The following is a 20,502-nucleotide window of genomic DNA, read 5'->3' on the forward strand; positions in this document are numbered from 1 at the left end:
AGCTGGTTTTATACTTAAAAAAATTAAAGTCAAAAGAAAAAAAAAGTTAAAATAACGCAGTAAGCGAAAAATAAGTAATAGCACGGGAGGAGATGCGAGGCGGCGGGTCAAGTGTCGAAGGGGGAGTTATATGTATTGCGATTTCATTTCAATTAAACGTTGGGCGTAGCTAATTAGAAATGCAGGCCTATTATTTACTAATCATAATTTCACAGTACCAGCTCGGAGATGGTCTATTTATTTTGCTAACAATGAAGCTGGTTTTATATTTGAAAAAAAAACAGAGTCAAAAGAAAAAAAAAAGTTAAAATAACGCCGTAAGCGAAAAATAAACAATAGCACGGGAGGGGATGCGAAGCGGCGGGTCACGTGCCAAAGGGGGAGCTATATATATTGCGATTTCATTTCAATTAAACGGTGCTAGAAAACCCGGGGCGTAGCTAATTAGAAATTAAGGCCTATGCATGCAATTACCTCGCCTGCATCACTGTTTGTTACATGGTGTAAATGTTTTATGTGAACTGATTCTCGAGGGTAGCCACGTAATAAATTACTGGAAAACGTGCACCAAAATAAATAAATAGAGATAATTCAGAATGCGCGACGTTATCTTAATGGGACCGTAAAACACCATTAAAACGTTACACGTAATAGCTTTGGTGTGAATGTGATAAAAACCGTTTTACGACTTAGTAATGTTTAGTAGGTACATAGTTATTCCCGTGTCTTACTTCTATCATTATTATTCCCAGCCTTTTGCTGGGTAAGGAAGAAAAAAAGAAAAAGAAGAACAGATACATCTTAAAAAAAAGAAAAAATCTTTGGCGTTACAAAATAAAAATCTTAACTAAAATTTTATCTTTCGACTTATTCTACGTTTTAAGAAAAAAGGACAATAACAATAACAATAGAAAAAAGATATTCGTCTTCGTATTTATAGACATAATTTCTAAAATAATGTCGTTTTAACTTCAATGGAAATGTCTAAAAATATTATGATGGTACCTTTAAAAGCTATAAATCTACTTTCAACCGCGGGAAAATGCATTTGTTCGACAGGAAAAGAGTGCCACTGTGAACAAGTCGAAAAGTCGTATTTTACAACGCTGTGCGCTGGTGTTGAGGATATGCCACTCAACACAAACCAGTACAGAATCACATTCCTAACTCGAAAATCTTGCAACATGGACAGAATTATTTAGTACGCATCCATACAGAATATCTCTATATATACAAAAGAGAAAGTGTGAGAGAAAATTAGAGAAATTAGAGAAAATTTAGAAAATTAAAAATTATAAAATTAATATTGTAAATTAGAGCCTATATGTTCCGTATAGGCTCCGAAACGGCTGGACCCATTTCAATGAAACTTTCAGGGAATCTCCGGATTGACCTGGCGAGTAATTCTGTAAAGTTTGGTGACAATCGGAGCACTCCTAATTTTGAACTGTCAAATACGGCTTTTATTTACTATGATGATATTCTATTGTTGGGTGTACATGGCTGTAGATAATGATCTTCACCCGCTCGAGAAGAGAATAGAAGAGAATGAATACGGAGAGAAATTAATGACTTAATATATTATGAGACTTAAATTAAAAATTTAATGATGTAAGTTTATTGTTTAAATAAAATAAAGCAAAATCTAGCAGGGCGAAGCGGGCTGGGTACGCTAGTTATAAATAAAAAAGTGAGTCTGTTCTTTGGTTAAACTACTTTTATGCGGTATAACCGCTGCACCGATTTTGATGAAGTGTTGTACAGATCAAAACTAGCAAACTTATCCAACTGTTCCAGCAAGATATAAAAGTTCTTAGCTATTCACGGAGCGATTTTAATCAAATTCTACGTAGTCATAACTTGTGATGAACTTTTTAGCACGGGGAACTTGCCAACGTCCTTGGAAATTCCTTAATGTTAAGTTAAAATCTTCGCTTAAAAATTCAGTCATCTCCGCTGAATTACCTTTTATCGAAAATTCAAGAGAAATCTTTTTAAATTGGGTTATATAGAAATATCGATAGCAATATGAAGCTGTCTTGCTTCACAGATAATCGGTTCTCAACTTGATCCAATTAGACAGAGTTACTAATTTGCTCCGAAGATGGCATGCCGGGATTAGATTTCCCGCCTCTCACTGTATATTGGATTACCGCGCTGTCATCCAATTATCAGATTTCGCTACTATTAACTATTTATATTTAGATATTTGAATAATTTGATATTCAAATATAAGAAAAAAATATCCCTACTAGTAAACAAGTTAGTTATCAAATGTTTAATTACGATCGCATTTTCCTAGTTCATGCGTCTTTAATTCCAAAATTAAAAGTTCAGTAGAAAATCGCCCCATTTTAATGTCACAAGGGCACTCCAAAATTCACAGTTGGAGCAGATCGCACTTTGGACTACGCATTGCATGTCCTAGATATTTGAGCTTTCTCCTTTGCACACTTTTATACATGTTAAATTATAGGATGTGGATAATTATGTAGTTTTATTATCCATTACCTTTTCTCGCCTGTTGTCATAATCAGGATACCAATCCCCGCTCTCATCTCCATCGTACATATCTTCATCATCAGCGAGCTCGTTGTCATCCTCCAGCACTGTTAGGTCGTGCAGCTTGTCCAGAGACTCGGTGCCCTGGTTTTCTTTATGTGGAGCGATGGCATCGTTAATCAAGTTACCGTCTTGGTCATCGTCTGCATAGATCTGGAAAAAGTATATATCTTAGATAATTTTGGAAAACTCGAGTGTATATACTAGTAAACTGCATCGTTGGTCTATTGATAAGCATATCTGACTACTGTACATCATAATCATAATCACAGTGGGAAACAAGAACTGGCATGTCTCCATACCGTAATCAAAGACGTATGACCACCAATGTGCTGTTGGCCAGCGTGGCGGCCTAAGCCCTTCTTATGCTAGGCGGAGGCCTGTACCTATCGTGTAGCAGGCCGCTAACGGGCTGATGACGATGATGATGACTGCTTCATTAAAAGCGCTTAAGTCGAAATTCATGGTCACTCTACACCCGTGAACCTAACTTTGCTTTTTATAAAAATGTAGGTGAAACCAACCACTTGAACACACGAACAAGTGGCCGATGACGTCATTAGCAAACGCATTCCCGTATTATGCTTAGCGTGTGCAGAAATAGAACAGCGCTTCTATCATGGTAGAATAAATTAATGCGCAAATATAGAAACAGAAGCCGTTACCAAAAGTGACAACAGCTGAGCGGTAATCTACTGAACCACAGAACCAGTTACAAAACGTGACAACAGCTGAGCGGTAATCTGTTGGATTAGTATGGATTTGTAAAATCATGGCTTGTGTTGCCTATTAAAACGTCAGATTAACCGTGAAGTTTGTTCATTAATTAAAAGCTATTTCTAAAGGATAGTCCACGTTTTTGTGCACATAACAAAATAACATTAAGTGGTCCGTTGCTTTAACGAAAACTAAAGGTAGTTTGAAAATTATTTTTAAACTAATTAATTAAAGGTGGCGAAATACAATTTGTAACAACTGGCTAATCCTTGTATTGAATTATTGGAATTGTGGCAATGCCGTGTTCCGGTCTGAAGGGCATGGTTGCCGGCTTAATTACAGGCACATGAGGCTAACACGAACACCTCAGGTTGACGGACACAGGGCGGCACGTGGTAGGACGTGTTTCTTGCATGCCCTGCGAAGTGTTGCTATTTTTATATGCAATAAAATCTCATCATGATTTTTTTTTGATTTATCATTTATTGATTTTCATTTTTTTTTTTAAATTCTTAACAATGCTTACAAAAATTAAAAAAACACTTAAAAATTTATAAGAAAAAAAAAAAAAAAAAAGAAAAACACCCTCCGCTTATGAATGCCCAAGCAACCGCCGATCAGGGCTCCAGAGTGAGGAACCTCCTCACAATACGCGCCGTTTCAAGGAAGCTGGTGATGCGGTTTGGTAGTTTTCTCACGATTTTGAGAACGTTATGGAGAAATCTCAGTCATGCATTTCACCGTTGAAGCAAGTGATATTTTATTCGCCTAAATTAAACGCACGTAGAAAAGTTGACGTGTGTGCCGGAATCGAACTCAGTCACCTTGAAAGGGATGCTGGCCAATCATCAACTTTTTTATCTACCCCTACACACTTTTAATTTTGCTTTGTTTGAACAGCCCGAGGTAGAGGTGTTAAAATTTATGAGTTTCTAGGTAGGTAATCAATCTCATGTTACACATTAATGTGCTTTCAAGGCGTTTTCTAACATCATTTTAACGTCACATAGAATACAGTACCTAATAGGATTAAGGGAGCAGTTCCGATAACGATGCTTGTGCTTATAGTTATGTCGATTCTTAACAATTGGGTAAACTATATATATACCAGGACATATGTGTTGTAGAAATTCTTAAGCAAGAATTACATTGGGTAGAACTGCACGATACAATATACCAATTCACAACATCGACATACGAGAAGCGATATGTTCACTTTTTATTTCAATTCTTTTGCCGATAGTCACAATTATAATTAGTCTTCCCCTTCTTTCATCTAATGTCATAGAAATAGGACGGGAATTTTACCTCAGGCGCAGGGGTAGATTGGTGTTTAAAGTCGAATGTCAAAGTTGCTAATTCAAACAACAATTTTAACGTGTGTATGAAAGTATCGTGCGAATTCTTTTCTGTTAAGTAAATATTCAAATTGGTATTTTTTGATTCAAAACAGTGAGCTTGCTAACATATTAAATCAATGTTTCAAAGTACGTTGTTTCGTAATCGGTAATTAGGCCGGTACCCACGTAGGTACATTCATTTTGATCCAACTTTTATGCAGCACCCTTTCAAAATGTACCAGTCTCTTAGCTCAGGACAAAAGTATATTTAATAATTTAAATATACTTTTGTCCTGAGGTACATTTTGAAAGGGTGCTGGATAAAAGTTGGAAGTTTTCAGTCAGTTTTACCATTTGAGTTTCAAAAATTAGAGTTTTTGGCCAGGCAGTTGTGCGAAACGAACTTTATACAAATTGGCAAATAACTCAATCGAAAGATAATTTCGGTAATAGTAGATAGATAGGAAGATAACACTGCACCTATACTAATTTCTCACAGCCTGGGGGATCGTCTAGTAGAATAGGTGGAAATTGAATTTTGGTTCAGCACTGTGCTCCTAGCCCCTCTACCCGCATTGGAGTAGCGTGGTGGGTCTATGCTCTAAAACCGTCTTTCCAATGAGAGAGACGGCCTGTGCCCAGCAGTGGGACATTAAACAGGCCTGGTTGATGACTGTGCTTCGTAGGAGTACATTCATCAACCAGGCGGGCCTCGTCGAAGTGAAGAAAATCCGGTACCTAATTAATTATATTTTTGAGCGAGTTCTTTATTATTTTCAGGGTGCATTATATTTATTTATATTTGTATACCTTCCCTCTTTTTATGTTTATTTCTTGTTATGGAAGAGCGGAAAATCTTCTGCCACAGGGGTAGTAATACTACCCTTAAAAGAAGGCTCCAGCCATTAACGTTTAGAGTTATTTTATTTACCCAAATAAACTTAATTTTTTACTGTGTTGTTAGAATAGCGGGACAATAACGAGTGTGCCCAAATATGCCAGCAATGTGGGACGTCTACCTAAAAGTCGTAAATTGTGCACCCACCATACATTAACTGTCAAGTCAAGTTTGCCATACTCAGATAGTTCGCGAAAAGTTTCTTAGGCTTTAACTTTTATAACATTTACTCCTTTATTTATTAGCTGGTCTTGGCGGATTATAGCTTAAGCTTAGATTAAGCTTTATATTCATTGTAAATCATGGAAAGAAAAGCCTGCGTCTATCCAAAAAAGAAGTTTAATTATCATTGCATTTAGGAGTAACGTTAATATAAATAATCTTTTCGTAATGTAAACCTACATACCTACCAAAGGGATATGGCGATATCTCTATAAAACCAAACCGAGTTCAATGATTTTTTTTTATATGAAAGGGTATCCTCATTAGATGCATTAATCAAGTACCTTCTTAAAATTATCCGCAGCCTCTGGGTGTATTTGGTGTCGCTTTCCTATGATTGATTACAGTATACAACGTCTCATGCTAACGCAAGGATATCTCTCCCTTTTCTTTATTGTAAATACCCAGTACCCAACCAGCAACCGATACTACCTGGCAATCCACCTTTCCGGAACGATGCTGCAATACTTGAAACTGGTTTCAAAATAACTGATATTTATTTAAATCGTTTTCGTTATTTAGGTCCGAGAAAATGCATTTAGTAACGCTGTGTAGATACTTACTGTACGATACTTTTTATCCGATTTCTCATATAAGCAGGATCAAAGAGTCTCAACACAAACGCACAAATGCATTCTACCGTGCCATGCTTAGTGTGAGACCGAACACTAGAGGTCAAACAACCGAGTCAACGCTAACACAAAGAGGCCGTCAATACTGGTTAATAGATTTTGTTCCCCGTTACGTTCGAAAATAATCAACATTTAAAAAATGTTTTTTTTTTATAATCTAACTGCTAAAATATATGGTTTACAAATACGATACTATAACTAAGCCAGATTTTAAGCCCTAGTAAAGAAAGAAAAAAAAAAAAAAATGTTTATTTTCCTACATAATTGCTTACTTAGGTACACAAAAATATAAGTAACGACAATATAATTAGAATTATAATTAAAAATATAATTCACTGGTACTGCGTAAAATCATCCGTAAAAATATATAGGTGAGGGCACTTTCATCTAAGAAAGCATCGTCTACAATAAGGTTATCGCAGCAAACGAGCACATCAGGTTGTAACGTCATAATTATTTTGGCTGTTGATGTCAGAACACACGCTCGTTCGTTTTAAGCAGGATGTTTAATTCTTTTTATCATTGCTTCAATTAAGTACCACAACTGATTTAAAATACCTTTTTATTGTATAGGTATTAACATAGAGGTAAACATGAATGTACTACTATGCTAACACTATGTATTTTCACATTGTTACAATAAGTAGTGATAAAGTATATCTCCTTTCATATGGTTACCAACGACATCGTCCACGTACATCTTTTGCAAACAAAAGTTTGTACTCTAGATATGAAAATCTAAACGATATTTTAAGCTAAGAAATGAAACGGTTTCTAGTTTTTTTCGGTTTTAAGAAATCCATTCTTAAAACCGAAAAAAACGCGGATGATGTCGCGGGCAACTGCTAACCAAACTAACATTTTTAATGGAAAACTGTGTCAGAATATAAAATATTGAAAACCTACTTTCTGGAGATTAACACAATATAGGTACTTCTTTCCTTTCCTTCGATTAATTAAGAATATAGAGCTTTGCAGCGGAGCTAAATTTTGGCAAAATTTTGCATGAGAGATAGATTAAATCCTGGAGACGTATATAGTTTTATATTCCGAGAAGAGAAAAGTTTCCTGAGGGATTTTTCAAAACCGAAAAACCGAAATATACGACAAAGTAGCGGACTAAAGATATTTTGTAATATAAGGACACGTGTAAATGTAGCAACCTAAAAATAAAATTCTGTGATCTCTTAATTTGATCGCAAGGCGGAGGCGAGGTGAGGCCGGGTGGGATATTAATGCTCTTGTATTTTATTAGCTTTGTGATTGAATAGAAACATTTATTACGAGCAGCTGCAGTATTTGATGATCGATCGCTTTTTAAAACAGTTCATTTATTTATAGCACTTTAAACGTGTTATGAGTTTTGAGAACAACCATGTTTAACGTGTCTGGAAAGACGGAACAGACATACATTTAGTGTATTATTGGAATTAAGAATAAAATATTCACTTATTGTTATAGTTTATCTGTTAAAGTTCTTCAAAATATATATATATGTGTACACATGTATGCCCATCCTTTTTCGTTACATTACACAAACTTCAACTTAGGGAATAGTGTAAGTTTAATCAAATATGAACTTAAGTTTGCACATGTGTGAGTTCTAAAGAAGTTGATCTGCGTTCTAAATGTTTAATTTATTTTGACGTTGCGTGTTGGCGAAGTTTTGTTTGATTTATCTATTTTTCTATACTCGTATGTTACAAGTGTGAAAGTGTCATGTTTATCTAAATATATTGTTCCCAATGTAGGTACGACTCAATAAATTTGACACAGACATAGCTCGCATCCATTAGTTTGATATATACGATCTTTTTTCTCTCGTGAAATTAACCTACCTTCAACCTTAACCAATATTTATAATAATATCGATATTTCATATATAACAATATGCATCATAAACATGGAATTTTTATTTTGGAAAGCTATTGAGAACCATTTCTGCGAGGTTTAAAAAAAGATTTCAATACTAGTCGTGCATAAGCACGACTGTACATTCTGGAGACTATATTGTATATTAGCATGAGACTTGCTAAAATTCCGCATACAAAACAAACAACATGCATGCCTCTGAGTTCCAAATAACGTTCTCAAAGAGAAGTCTACATATACGCACTTGGCCAGCATGGCAGACTACGGCCTAGATCCTTCTCTTTCTGAGAGGAGACCCTGGCTCTGCAGATAATATAAGCATGGGAAAACCAACACTTCCAACCAACGAGGGTTGTTTAGAAAGCCGCAACAATTCGCGGTATCAGACTAGTATTTGCCAAAGATATATTTTTATTTACCTCCCTCTTATGAAAGAGACGGATATACTTAAAGCTTTATCAAATATCGAAGCTCTATTATGTCACGTTCAATTGATCTGCCAAACCTTCCGCTCGCAATTGATGTTTATTGAAATGAAAAGCAAATATAAATGGGTCCGTTAAAATTTATTATCTTTTTGTTCCGAATGATTGATTCCATATAAATATCATACAGTACAGTCAACTGGCTCAATAGTATTGTATAAACAAACATCGACCTTTTGGCTTTGATTTATTATTCCAATGCCTTTAGACCTTTATTAAAAATTTGTAAGTTGGTGTTGAGCCACGGGCACTTTAAAGCTTAATATTTCGCAAATGGATAATGGAATCCAAAATGCTGTTTTCTCGCACCAACATTTGGAAAGACTCCCTGGAGCTCCCTAGTAGGAGGTCCGGGGTTCGAGTACCGGCAGACGCAATTTGGGAAATAATAATTTCTAAAATTTCACTGGTCTAGTCCGGTGGGAGGCTTTGGCCGTGGCTAGTAACCACCCTACCGACAAAGACGAGCAGCTAAGAGATTTATTGTTCCGGTGCGATGTCACGTTGAAACCTTTCAGGAGTATGACTACCATACTCCCTTACGGGTTAGCCCACCGCCATCTCAGACTGTATCTTCACACCGACAGTTGAAATTTCAGTCAGGGGCTAACTTGTGTCAATAGCCTATAGACGTCTACTGCTTTACTACAGGCCTCTCAGGGGGAGAGTTTGCCCATAACAGCTGGGCAGACGGGTTCGTAATCGCAGTTCATAGTAGTAGTAGCACGGAGGACTCTGATGCCCTTCATTATTTTGCACACCATTACAAGTTGTAGAAATAAAATAAGAATAGAAAAAGAAAGACAAGCATAATACATCGCTTAACTGTACCTACATCACATCCTTGTCGCGGCCTTATCGCTTAGTAGCGATGTCTGCCAGGCAACCTTAGAATTTGGGAAACATGAGGAAAACAGAGGAAAACATAATAATAAAATATACTCGTATATAGTTCTGTCCTTTGGTATAGATTTCGTTGATATACAACTAAGTACCGTAGTTTATTTTTCATAGATTTCGAAGTACTAGTTGGGAAGTAACATAGGCTACTTTTGGTCCAGAAAACACATCAAGTTCTCAAAGGTTTACAGCACATTGGTATTTTAACACCAAACATCGTCCTCCGTTTACGTTCCCTACGGGTAACAACGCGAGGCGCATCTAGTCTAGATAGAATTTATTATGTCGCTAATGTGTTTATAGATATGTTTTTTAAGAATTGCAAATATCCCTATTATGAGGTTCGTCCAACACTTTTACTTGTAGAACTAATAAATTTTCGCCCAGACTAAGGAGTAAGCACTCTCATACATATGTACGTAGGAATCGAGCGGGACAAAACCCAGCGATCTAATTCCAAACCATGTGATTTCTGCGAACCTCTCAAGAATCCAATAAGTAGAAGTGGCGACCGGATCCAACTTATTTCGTTTATACGAGCAGGCGTTCTCCGTTTATAACATTCTTCGTATTCTTATTAAGGTTTCTTATAAAGATAATTATTAAAGAGTGTGTTGCTTCGTTATCAGATGGCGCTGTTTAAAAAAATAAACACGATAAATTTTTTTTTTAATGAAATTTATTGACAAATTTTAATATATGAATATCTATAATAAAAAAAAATTCGGATGATACGAGCCCTATACAAACTTTAGCTCACCATTGCTTCATGTAATCAGAGCGTGAATTTTCTTTGGCAACGCATCAACGCACGAAAGCGGGCGTTGTTCCTTTGTTTCTCGGGATCATTGAACTTGCATCAAAATATTTGCTAATCTGTATACTTTCAAGTCGGACATCGAATACATAACTCACGTCGCTGTGACCCGTTTACAAGGCAAATACATTTTTCGCTGGTTCTTTGATAAAAACGCCCTAATTTGCCAAAGGATTTGGAAAGTTTGAAAAGAATAAACATACTTTCAGGAATCAATTATGTCCGTTCAGGAATGTTTACCAACGTTATGTATATATATATATATAAATATTGATTATTTTTTATCTTTATTGGTTGTAGCGTAACTATATTAATTATGCCATAAGTTTTGTTTAAATTGAATAAATTGCTGAGATTACTAACGAGATCGGACAGTCTGATGATATGTTACACATATTCTCAGGTAGTCCAGTTTGTTGATCCAACAAAAACCGACCCGACCGATGAAACGCGGTCCCGATACGCCACCATATTCGAGTGGCGTATCGGAACCGCGTATCAGGACTGCGTATCACCTGTTCGATCATGATACGCCCCGGCGATACGAATACGGGGATTGGGGCGAGCTTTAGTCTTAACTTAGTAGTAGTAGAGCTGTTTGTGTCAGAGCTCATCCGGGGAACTACTACTGTCATGCTTATTTCTGCCGCCAAGCATTCTTGCAATGCCCAGTTCCGGTTTGAAGGTCGCCGGTGTAATAATATTCACATGAGACTTATATGCTATGCCGCAGTTATAGGTAGATGGGCACAGGGCGATACGTTGCAGGTCGTGTTCCTTGCATGCCCGACGGGTTGCTCTGTTCATAGGCATGCACAAGGCTCGGGGGTGGATAACGACAATATACTAATCGATAGGAAAATTCGATATCTAACTAAAAACTACTTGGCCCGGCCCGGGTATTAAACCCAGTTCCGCACAAACAATAATCAGACATCCTAACGAACAGGGCATTATCATCATCATATAAACCCATTACCGAAAGGATTTAGGCTGTAGTCAACCACGCTGGCCAAGTGCGGATTAATGGACTCCACACGCCTTTGGATTATGGGCCTCATAAGAAGGCTCAGAGTCACTCAGCGATTGAGAGAGCTATGCTCGGAGTATCTCTACGCGATCGAATCAGAAATGTGGTGATTCGTAGAAGAACCAGAGTTACCGACATAGTTTAACGAGTCGCCAAGCAGACGTGGCAATGGGCCGGGCACATAGTTCGGAGAAAGGATGGACGTTGGGGTCCCAAGGTGCTGGAATGGCAGCCCCGAACTGGTAAGCGCAGCGTTGGTCGACCCCCAACGAGGTGGACAGACGACATTAAGCGTGTCGCAGGTAGCCGCTGGATCCAAGCGGCTCAGAACCGTGGAATTTGGAACTCCCTACAAAAGACCTATGTCCAGCAGTGGACGTCTATCGGTTGATATGATGATGATGATGACACGCCTTTGAGAACATTATGGAGAACTCTCAGGAGGAAACCTGCATTCCTCACGACGTTTTCCTTCACCGTTTAAGCAAGCGATAATGCTAAAATCACACATTCTTAACTTAGAAAATTTAAAAGTCCGTGCTACGATTCGAACTCGGCCCCGAAAGTTAAACGGCCGCCCTTACCACTGGGCTATCACTGCTGCATTAACAGGGCATTTAATCAGTCAGATGCAGCAAATAAATACTAATTGTCCATTAAGCCCGCACTCGATTGGCAAAAAATAAACGATATTCCAGCACAATTTGAAGAGCAGTAGCTCTAATGGAACGGGTAAGTGGATCACGGTTCATTTCCTCATTCCCAGATGACCTACAGCGGGATGGAAAACAGGAACGCATCGAACTAATTGACTGCAGGTGTTTGAAACTGGGGCTCATAAAGCTGTTTACCCATCGTTTAAACAAGTAATAAAATATAAAATAATCTTTTTATAATTTATTATGTTAGTTAGTTGTATGTACTTTAGTGTCTATATTTATGTATTGTTTATTGTAAATGCGATTTCCCGTCTCACATGTATTATCGTTAAGGTTACCTGGCAGAGATCACTTTTAGTGATAAGGTCGCCTTTTGCTTCTAATTTTTTTTAAGTATATTTTTAATTTCTCCTTTACTACGCAAAGATAAAATAAATAAAATTGAGCATTTTAATAAAACATGTCGAAAACTAAAACATATTATGAACTAGCTTTTGCCCGGGGTTCCGCTCACGTTAAGTTCAATTTTTGATTTGGTAAATTTTATATTGGATAGAAGCAGGCGTTACTTTACGGAAATACATAATATGTTATGAAAATTAAGCTTAATTTGTTAAATACGCGAACAGCAAGAGAATCTGTATGGTGTTATTTATAATTTCTTAAATCCGTATACTCCACACCAAACAGATCCTCGGCAATGTACCCTCTACGCACGTTTCGCTCCGAAAACGGAGCATCCTCAGGAGATGTTGACTTTACAATGAATAATTGTTAAGTTTAACTACAAATGTCTTGCTGCTAATAGAAAAATATGAACGTAAATTACTTAAAAAAGCAGGAAATGTCATATAAATTTTCATCCCCTATTTGATGCCTTTGGAGTTGGAATTTTTACAATAAGTGAAACTTGAATTTCTTTATTTTTAATCGAAAACCTAAAATTGATAACCTTGAAAAATAAATTGATAAATGAAGGATTGTATACAAACTTTCATCCCCCATTTAACCCTCTTAGGGTTGGAATTTTCAAAAATTATTTTTTGCCTACATTGTAATAACTATCTATATGTATATGCAAATAATTTCAGCCTGAAGAATATTACTTTTGCATGTGATGTTAGGGCTGTATCTGATTTCTTTCAGTAAAAACTGTGGCAGTGGTTTACTCGAAAACTTTTAGCGTTTCGGTTTCTCAGAAGTCTCAGATACAGTAAATAATGTACCTCTAAAGCCTCTAAAGTATTATTTTGGTTTTCATCTACACGTTGTACATTTTGACATTAATCTATGGTCTTATAAGGGGGCGGTCGCCGGTCACAGACTCGATCCCTAATTAATCATTTGTGAATTTTCTTTGGTCTGGCCAGGTGGCAGGCTTCGATTATGACTTATTACCACCCTACCGACAAAAGCAAGCCGCCAAGCTATTAATCCCCTTTTGCACTTAACCTAGTCATCGCCTAAATAGAATGCCTAATGATTTAAGCGATGTTTTGAGAAAGAAAAAACGTTTCACCAACTCTTAGGTGATAACTATTGGTTGATAAATACTTAGGAGATCCTTAGATTAGGCGTTACTTATAAGTTGTAGTGTAAGTACTAATGTTCCGGTAAGATGTCGCGTAGTAACCGATTAGGGGCATGGGTTTGAATATCAGCAACTACTGAGTTACTTACTCCCTTCCCGTTAGAATCTGCTTTTCGAACTGGTGGTAGTGTCTCTACAAACAGACACATACTTGAGTTTTCAAAAGTGCTTATAAAGTAGGCGTATTTTGAAAACAAGGAAATTGGAATTTAGATTATTTTTTATTTAATTGCTATAAAATAATTGTCGACACCGTTGTCATATCTCACAGACTCTCTTCAAGATATAATTATGCATCGCTTTTTCGACTAAGGATTACGTGAACCTGGTTCGAAACAAAGTGGAGGCAAAATTCATGGGTACAAAGGGGTTCTCTGTTAATTTATTGGCTTTACCAATCATTGAACGGCAAAGAACGTATGGAAAAAATCACTTACAAAAAGTAGCGGGGAAATGCTATAAAGAATATTAACAACGATAAAGCTGAAGAGTTTGTTTTTTGAATTTGTATGTTTCAACGAGCTAATTTTGGATATGAAGAATCTTTTGCATATGATAACCTCATTCTTGCCCTCAACAAATTGTTATAGAGTTTAGATATTTAACACCCCGCCACACTCTTACGTGCTGGCCATGGGACATTTGCGTCGCGAGACAAGGTTATGGAAGTTATGGAAGGTACAAGATACAAGGTTGCTTGGAAGAATCCGGCTCCGCTTTCATCTCTCACAAGATAGAAAAATTAATGTTAAAAAGTTAAATGTAAATTGTTGATGTTGGATAAGAGCAACTGCTGAGTTTCTTGCCGGCTTCTTGTCAGTAGAATCTGCCTTCCGAACCGGTGGTAGAGTCACTACAAACAGACAGACTTGACGTTTCACAGTACTTATATTAGGCCTACTTAAAATAAATGAATTTTTTTTTGAGAATTATCGCGAAGCTACCAGCGAAGCGTCTAATGTGGGAAACAAATGTATGGAAATATGCAAACATGCTACAGGTAGCAGCGACTGGTGGCATGTCGTATGACGCGGCTACCCATGTATTTATTTGATATGGCATGTGCCCAGCGGGTTAGTCTTAACACAAAGAAAAAAAAAACTGACAGGACTGGGAAAAATTGATTTTTCAGAAGTTGCACGCGCTAATTTGTGAATCTAAACCATGCAGGGTGCCAACCAAACGCATACCAAAACATTCATTCAAATCGGTCCAGCCGTTTAGGAGGAGTTCAGTGACATACACACGCACACAAGAAATATATATATATAAAAAGATATCAATATGATTATGAAGAGAAACATACTTTTGAAAATTCTCAGTATTGCGAAACTAATTTTATTCGAATGCGAACTAAGACCCTCGCCTTTCCATCTGGAGATGTACGCCCACGACGTTCATACTTCATGTGATATACTTTAAAGAGCGATAGGGGTGTCACAGCCAGGCAATTTTTGTTTTTAAATTTCATAATTTTTTTCTAATTTAAATATTGTTTTTATATATTGAATTGACGGCCGATTGGCGCAGTGGGCAGCGACCCTGCTTTCTGAGTCCAAGGCCGTGGGTTCGATTCCCACAACTGGAAAATGTTTGTGTGAAGAACATGAATGTTTTTCAGTGTCTGGGTGTATGTATATTATAAGTATTTATGTATATTATTCATAAAAATATTCATCAGTTATCTTAGTACCCATAACACAAGCTACGCTTACTTTGGGACTAGATGGCGGTGTGTGTATTGTCGTAGTATATTTATTTATTTATATAATTTTTTTTATTCCACTCAAATTAGCCCTTGAATGCTATCTCACCTGGTTGTAAGTAGTGATGCAGTCTAACTTGGTAGCGGGCTAATTTGTTAGGGAGTATGGTAGTCATACCCCTAATCGCTTAGCGGCACGTCTTTGTCGGTACAGTGGTAAATAACCACGGCCAAAGCCTCACACCAGACCAAAACAAAGAAAATTCAGAAATTACAAATTCCCCTGCCGGGAATCGAACCTGGGACCGCTCACCAGACAATTATTATGTATAATTATATATTGTTTATCTATTTGTAGTTAGTAGGTAAATGCCATCCTCACTATAAGCGGAAAGTTTGTTTGTTTACTTGTAAAACTATATTGCACACACATTTAATAATACGGAAAAAGAAACAAAATAATACAAAAAAAAAAGTAAATATAAATATTTTGCATGCCAAGGCGGTTTTAACGCTCCCAGAAACTTTTGGCTAAAAAACAGTGAAAACGCCCTGAGCACGTCTAACTTTACCCCCGCGTAATGTTGCTAGGTCACCATTTTTTGCCCCATTTTCCCATTTTATGGCAAACGCTTGGAACATTAGCAGTAAATAATTACTGTCAACGGCTAAAAGGTCTGAGGTGACTAACCATTTGTTCGAGAAACCAATCTAAAGTGGAGTGGTTTTTGATGCTTTAACATTAGTCGTGGACACGGTATCTGTATTTTCTTAATTCTGTGGTTTCGGTTATATATTTGAGCAGTCTTGCGTACGTAATAAAACTTCAGAAGGTTCTGCTGAGATAATGTGTTATTACATTCCCTGTTTTCCCATTATCCTGGTAATTCCTGGTAATCCGACATAGATATTCTGGTAAAGGTAATCCGGTAAAGTTGGGTGTGGGTAGCTGGCAAGCATATATTAAACCTTCTTCGATCAATAATGGAAAAAAAGCGGGACTGCTGATAAAAGTGAAAACTACTTACATCTATCTAAACAGTATTCATATTTCTCATGCGAAGAGTGCGTTAAAGAGGACTCGAGGTTCACGCTTTTTGTTCACCCAATGAGTACACATACACTGTTTATAATATTAGTAGCTCATGGTAAGCGTTCGGTCGCGATGACACGAGCTTCCCCCGAAAAGTGCTCAACACGCCTAAAGACGTTTTCACTTCCAAAAATATTATAAAAACTGACAGATGGCACCCTGGATGTGATATAGGTTGCAAGCACTACTGAATCAAATAGAAAACGCTTTGAGTTGCACATCTTCTCGCCCACGAGGCATTTGCGCGAAAGGGCGTGAGAGACGAGAACCCTATTTATTTCATTTCCACTGGTATAAAGTTTATTTCTGTAGTTTGTTTGATGCCGTATTACGAATGAGAAATTGGTTTTGTTTCATGTTATATTACGAACGAGGGATTTTATTTTATGATGGTATACATTTATGCAATTGGTACCTACTGATGATTTTCTATTGCTCTCAACAGAGTGCTTAGTGTGAGATTTTCTACCTTTTAGATCGCATATTTTATATCTTGAATGAATGTAAAGGTTTTTTTTTACAATATTGCATGCTGTAGGTGGAATTTCGCTGTGCTTATCAGTGTTTCTCCTTAAATCATCTGTATCCATCATCATCATCATCATCAACCCATAACCCATAACAGGGCCCGGGTTTCCTCTCAGAATGAGAAGCGGTTAAGGCTGTGGTCCACCAGGCTGGCCCAGTGCAGATTGGTGGACTCCACACACCTTTGAGAACAGTATGGAGAACTCTCAGGCATGCATTTTCCTCACGATGTTTGCCTTCACCGTTTAAACCAAGTGATATCTAAATTGCTTAAATTAAATTAAACTATATCTGTATACAAACCACACAAATTTGTAATAAAGAATATTGTTTACTCTGCCACGGATGAACTGTGCCACTAAAAGTTCTATTACACACACGTTCTTATTTTATTTGTGTAAGTATTAGTATGCAGTTATTCGTATGTATTTTTTTTTTAATTATGCACCACCTGCAATCTGTTATCCTCATGTTTTCCTAATCCTAAGCTTGTCTGGTAGAGATCGTTAAGCGATAAGGCCGCCTTTTGTATACTGCCTTTGGATACAAAAGGCGGCCTTATTGTGTCTGTGGATTTTTATTCTTGTTAGGTTTTTTTTTAAATTGAAGTGTGCAAATAAAGAGTAAAAATAAATAAATAATCAATCAATTCTTATATTATAATCATCTTTACGATACGTAACTGCGCCAAAGAGATGCGGGTTTTATTGAAATATTCCGAGGAAAATGGAACTCCGCCAGCAAACCGTCACTTGTTTACGAAATTGTTTATTTTTTATGTCTTTTAAATTTATTATTTCGATAAAAATGTAGGTACATGTCCACTAAATATATGATTCAGACATTAGGTCCCTCCACCCATTAATCCTTAACGCCATTTTATGTTTAACTAGCTGTTGCCCGCAACTTCGTCCGCGTTTGCTTTTGTTTTAAAAGCTGTTTATTCTTAAAAAAAAGAGATAACAACTTTTAGAACAAATTTTAGAACACAAAAGCTGCTAAACCTACTTTACTATAAGATATATTTATTCCCTTGCAGACTGATTTGAAGGTAAAATTGAATACTATAATCATGTAGTAATTACCTAACTTTTATGGATCATCAATAGTTTATTCAGCGCACGCTAAGTAATAAACTTTTCTGTCTGTCTTAGTGTCTGTGATCATGAATCGAGATAGTTAGACAGTTCAAAAATTCTATACAACGTATTATATATATCGGCATATAGTATTCGTGTGGAACATTTCACTAACGTCGAACACTTCCTTCAAAGTGCCGCTCTGTGTTCTGTGAACCTGAGGTTTAAGAGTTAAACATCATAAGCCTACAATTACATCGGCAACCACGCCTTAAAAACCGTATGAACGAACTTACCTACTTTAGGATAGGTATATCGACCCTTGGAAGTTGATAATTATTTTACTTGCAAAGCGAGTGGCATGAGGACGTAATAACGCTTTGATGTGGGCGGATATCGGTAAGCCGCCCTAACGAGAAATTCTATACATTATTAAATAACCTTTCGCTGAAAAAGATATCAGCCAACGAAGTAATATTAATCATAAAATTTCAGAACCTCAAATGAGAAAAACACCAACAAAACAAAATCATAAACCGACATGTTAAAAAAATATACATGTCTTTTTTTCATTTCGAAATGACTGCCTCTTACTATGGCCAGTATTTGGGTTGGTCAGGGCGGCTCGTTTTAGTACGTGTTCCTGGCATGCCCTAAAACGAGCCCATCATCCTGAGGTTTAGATTTAACACTGGCAACCACGTCCTTCTAAAGGGAACACAGCATCGCAACATTGTTGCTTGGTACTACTCCGGACGAGCTTTGTCACAAAATATTATGCTTAGATGTTTAATAGTAGTAGATTTCCCTGAATCAAGTATTACTGTTAACTTTTTCTGACAGAGCTCGTCGAGGTGAGTACTCCTGCCATGCTTATTTCTGCCGCAAAGCAGCATTGTTGCAATAATGTGTTCCGGCCGGCGTTGATGCCGGTGTTTAAGACCTCCGCCTCAAGTTGATGGACACCGGGCCGCATGTCGCAGAACGAGTTCCTTGCATAAAAAGACGCCTGGCCAACTAACCATGTACAAAGCAAATAATTAAATGTATCATCTTCATTTCAACCAATTGACGTCCACTACTGGACATAGGTCTTTTGTAGGAAGTTCGACAATCCCCGGTCCTGGGTCGCTTGCCACCCGCGGATTCCAGCGACTCGCCTGTTGTAATCTGTCCACCTCGTTGGGGGCCGACTTACGCTGCGTTTACCGTTGCGGGGTCGCCATTCCATCACCTTAAGACCCAACGTTCATCGGTTCTCCAAGCTATGTGCCACTTCAGCTTCGCGACTCACTGAGCTATTTTGGTAACTCTAGTTCTTCTACGGATCTCCTCATTTCTAATTTGATCACGTAGAGATACTCGTAGCGTAGCTCTCTCCGTCGCCCGCTGAGTGACCTATGAGCCTTCTTATGAGGCCCATATCAGTCAATACCCTAAAACCGTCCACTGCTGGAGTAAAGGGTAACTATGAGTAAACCTTAACCCTTTTGCTGAAGATGTCTTTTTCACATTGACGCGACAATAAATGTATGAAATGTCCGTAAATTGCCGGAATTCGGGACACGTCGGCACAGCACCGGGGCACAAATATGCATTTTTCATCGACTTAATTCCCAGGAGCCGCCGTTTGAATACTAATGGACTTCGGGGAAATTCACTCGAGAGGTATTGCATGAAATTCAGAGAATTATTTTCAGCGTGCAAATTATTATATATTCGAATGTAGATATAACTTAAATACATTTATAATTATTAAACGTAGCATTTAGATTTAATAAATTCAAAATTAATTTATTTCAAGTAGGCCCACTTTATAATTACTTTTGAAACGTCAAGTACGCCTGTTTGTAGTAACTCTACTAGCTGTTCCGGTATTATATTTTGTAAGCTTATACTCGTTTTATTTTACACAATAATAAATTGCGTACTACCTACCGTATTGTGGCGTGATGGAGGTACCGTTACTTACACTACAATGCATCTACATGATAAATGTGTTTGGGCTTATAATAAAGCCCGAGCGATTTCACGCAACAAAGTGCGCCCTTTGATATCGCGCTGTCGGAGTCCGTGCCACTTAACTACTAAATTCATCTGTTCTATTTCTTTATTCTCTTTTAATGCACACTAGAAGTAAAAAAAAAAAACAAAAAAAGACAGAAGCAGTATACACAAGGCGGCCTTATCGCTTAGTTGAACTTGAGAATAACAGACTGCGGGCGGTATAATAAAATAAAAAATACTAATACTTGAACTAAATTACACAAATCAAATAATACGTAATATAATAAATATTGTATTTAAATACACAATTAATATATACATTCATCACTATCATCGTATCAACCCATTACCGGCCCGCAACAGGG

The 20,502-nt window shown here is 37.2% G+C and overlaps 1 protein-coding gene across 1 annotated transcript in view; it reads right to left on the reverse strand.

Annotated features, from left to right (window-relative positions):
• LOC120628156 (protein eiger) overlaps positions 1–20,502 on the reverse strand; it is a 67,537-nt gene that overhangs the window by 13,374 nt on the left and 33,661 nt on the right. Inside the window, exon 2 of the mRNA XM_039896391.1 lies at positions 2,512–2,715. Within this exon, the coding sequence (XP_039752325.1) occupies positions 2,512–2,715 (204 nt within the window). The remainder of the gene's footprint in view (positions 1–2,511; positions 2,716–20,502) is intronic.

Source organism: Pararge aegeria, chromosome 2, assembly GCF_905163445.1.
Source record: "Pararge aegeria chromosome 2, ilParAegt1.1, whole genome shotgun sequence".
Lineage (NCBI taxonomy): Eukaryota > Metazoa > Arthropoda > Insecta > Lepidoptera > Nymphalidae > Pararge > Pararge aegeria.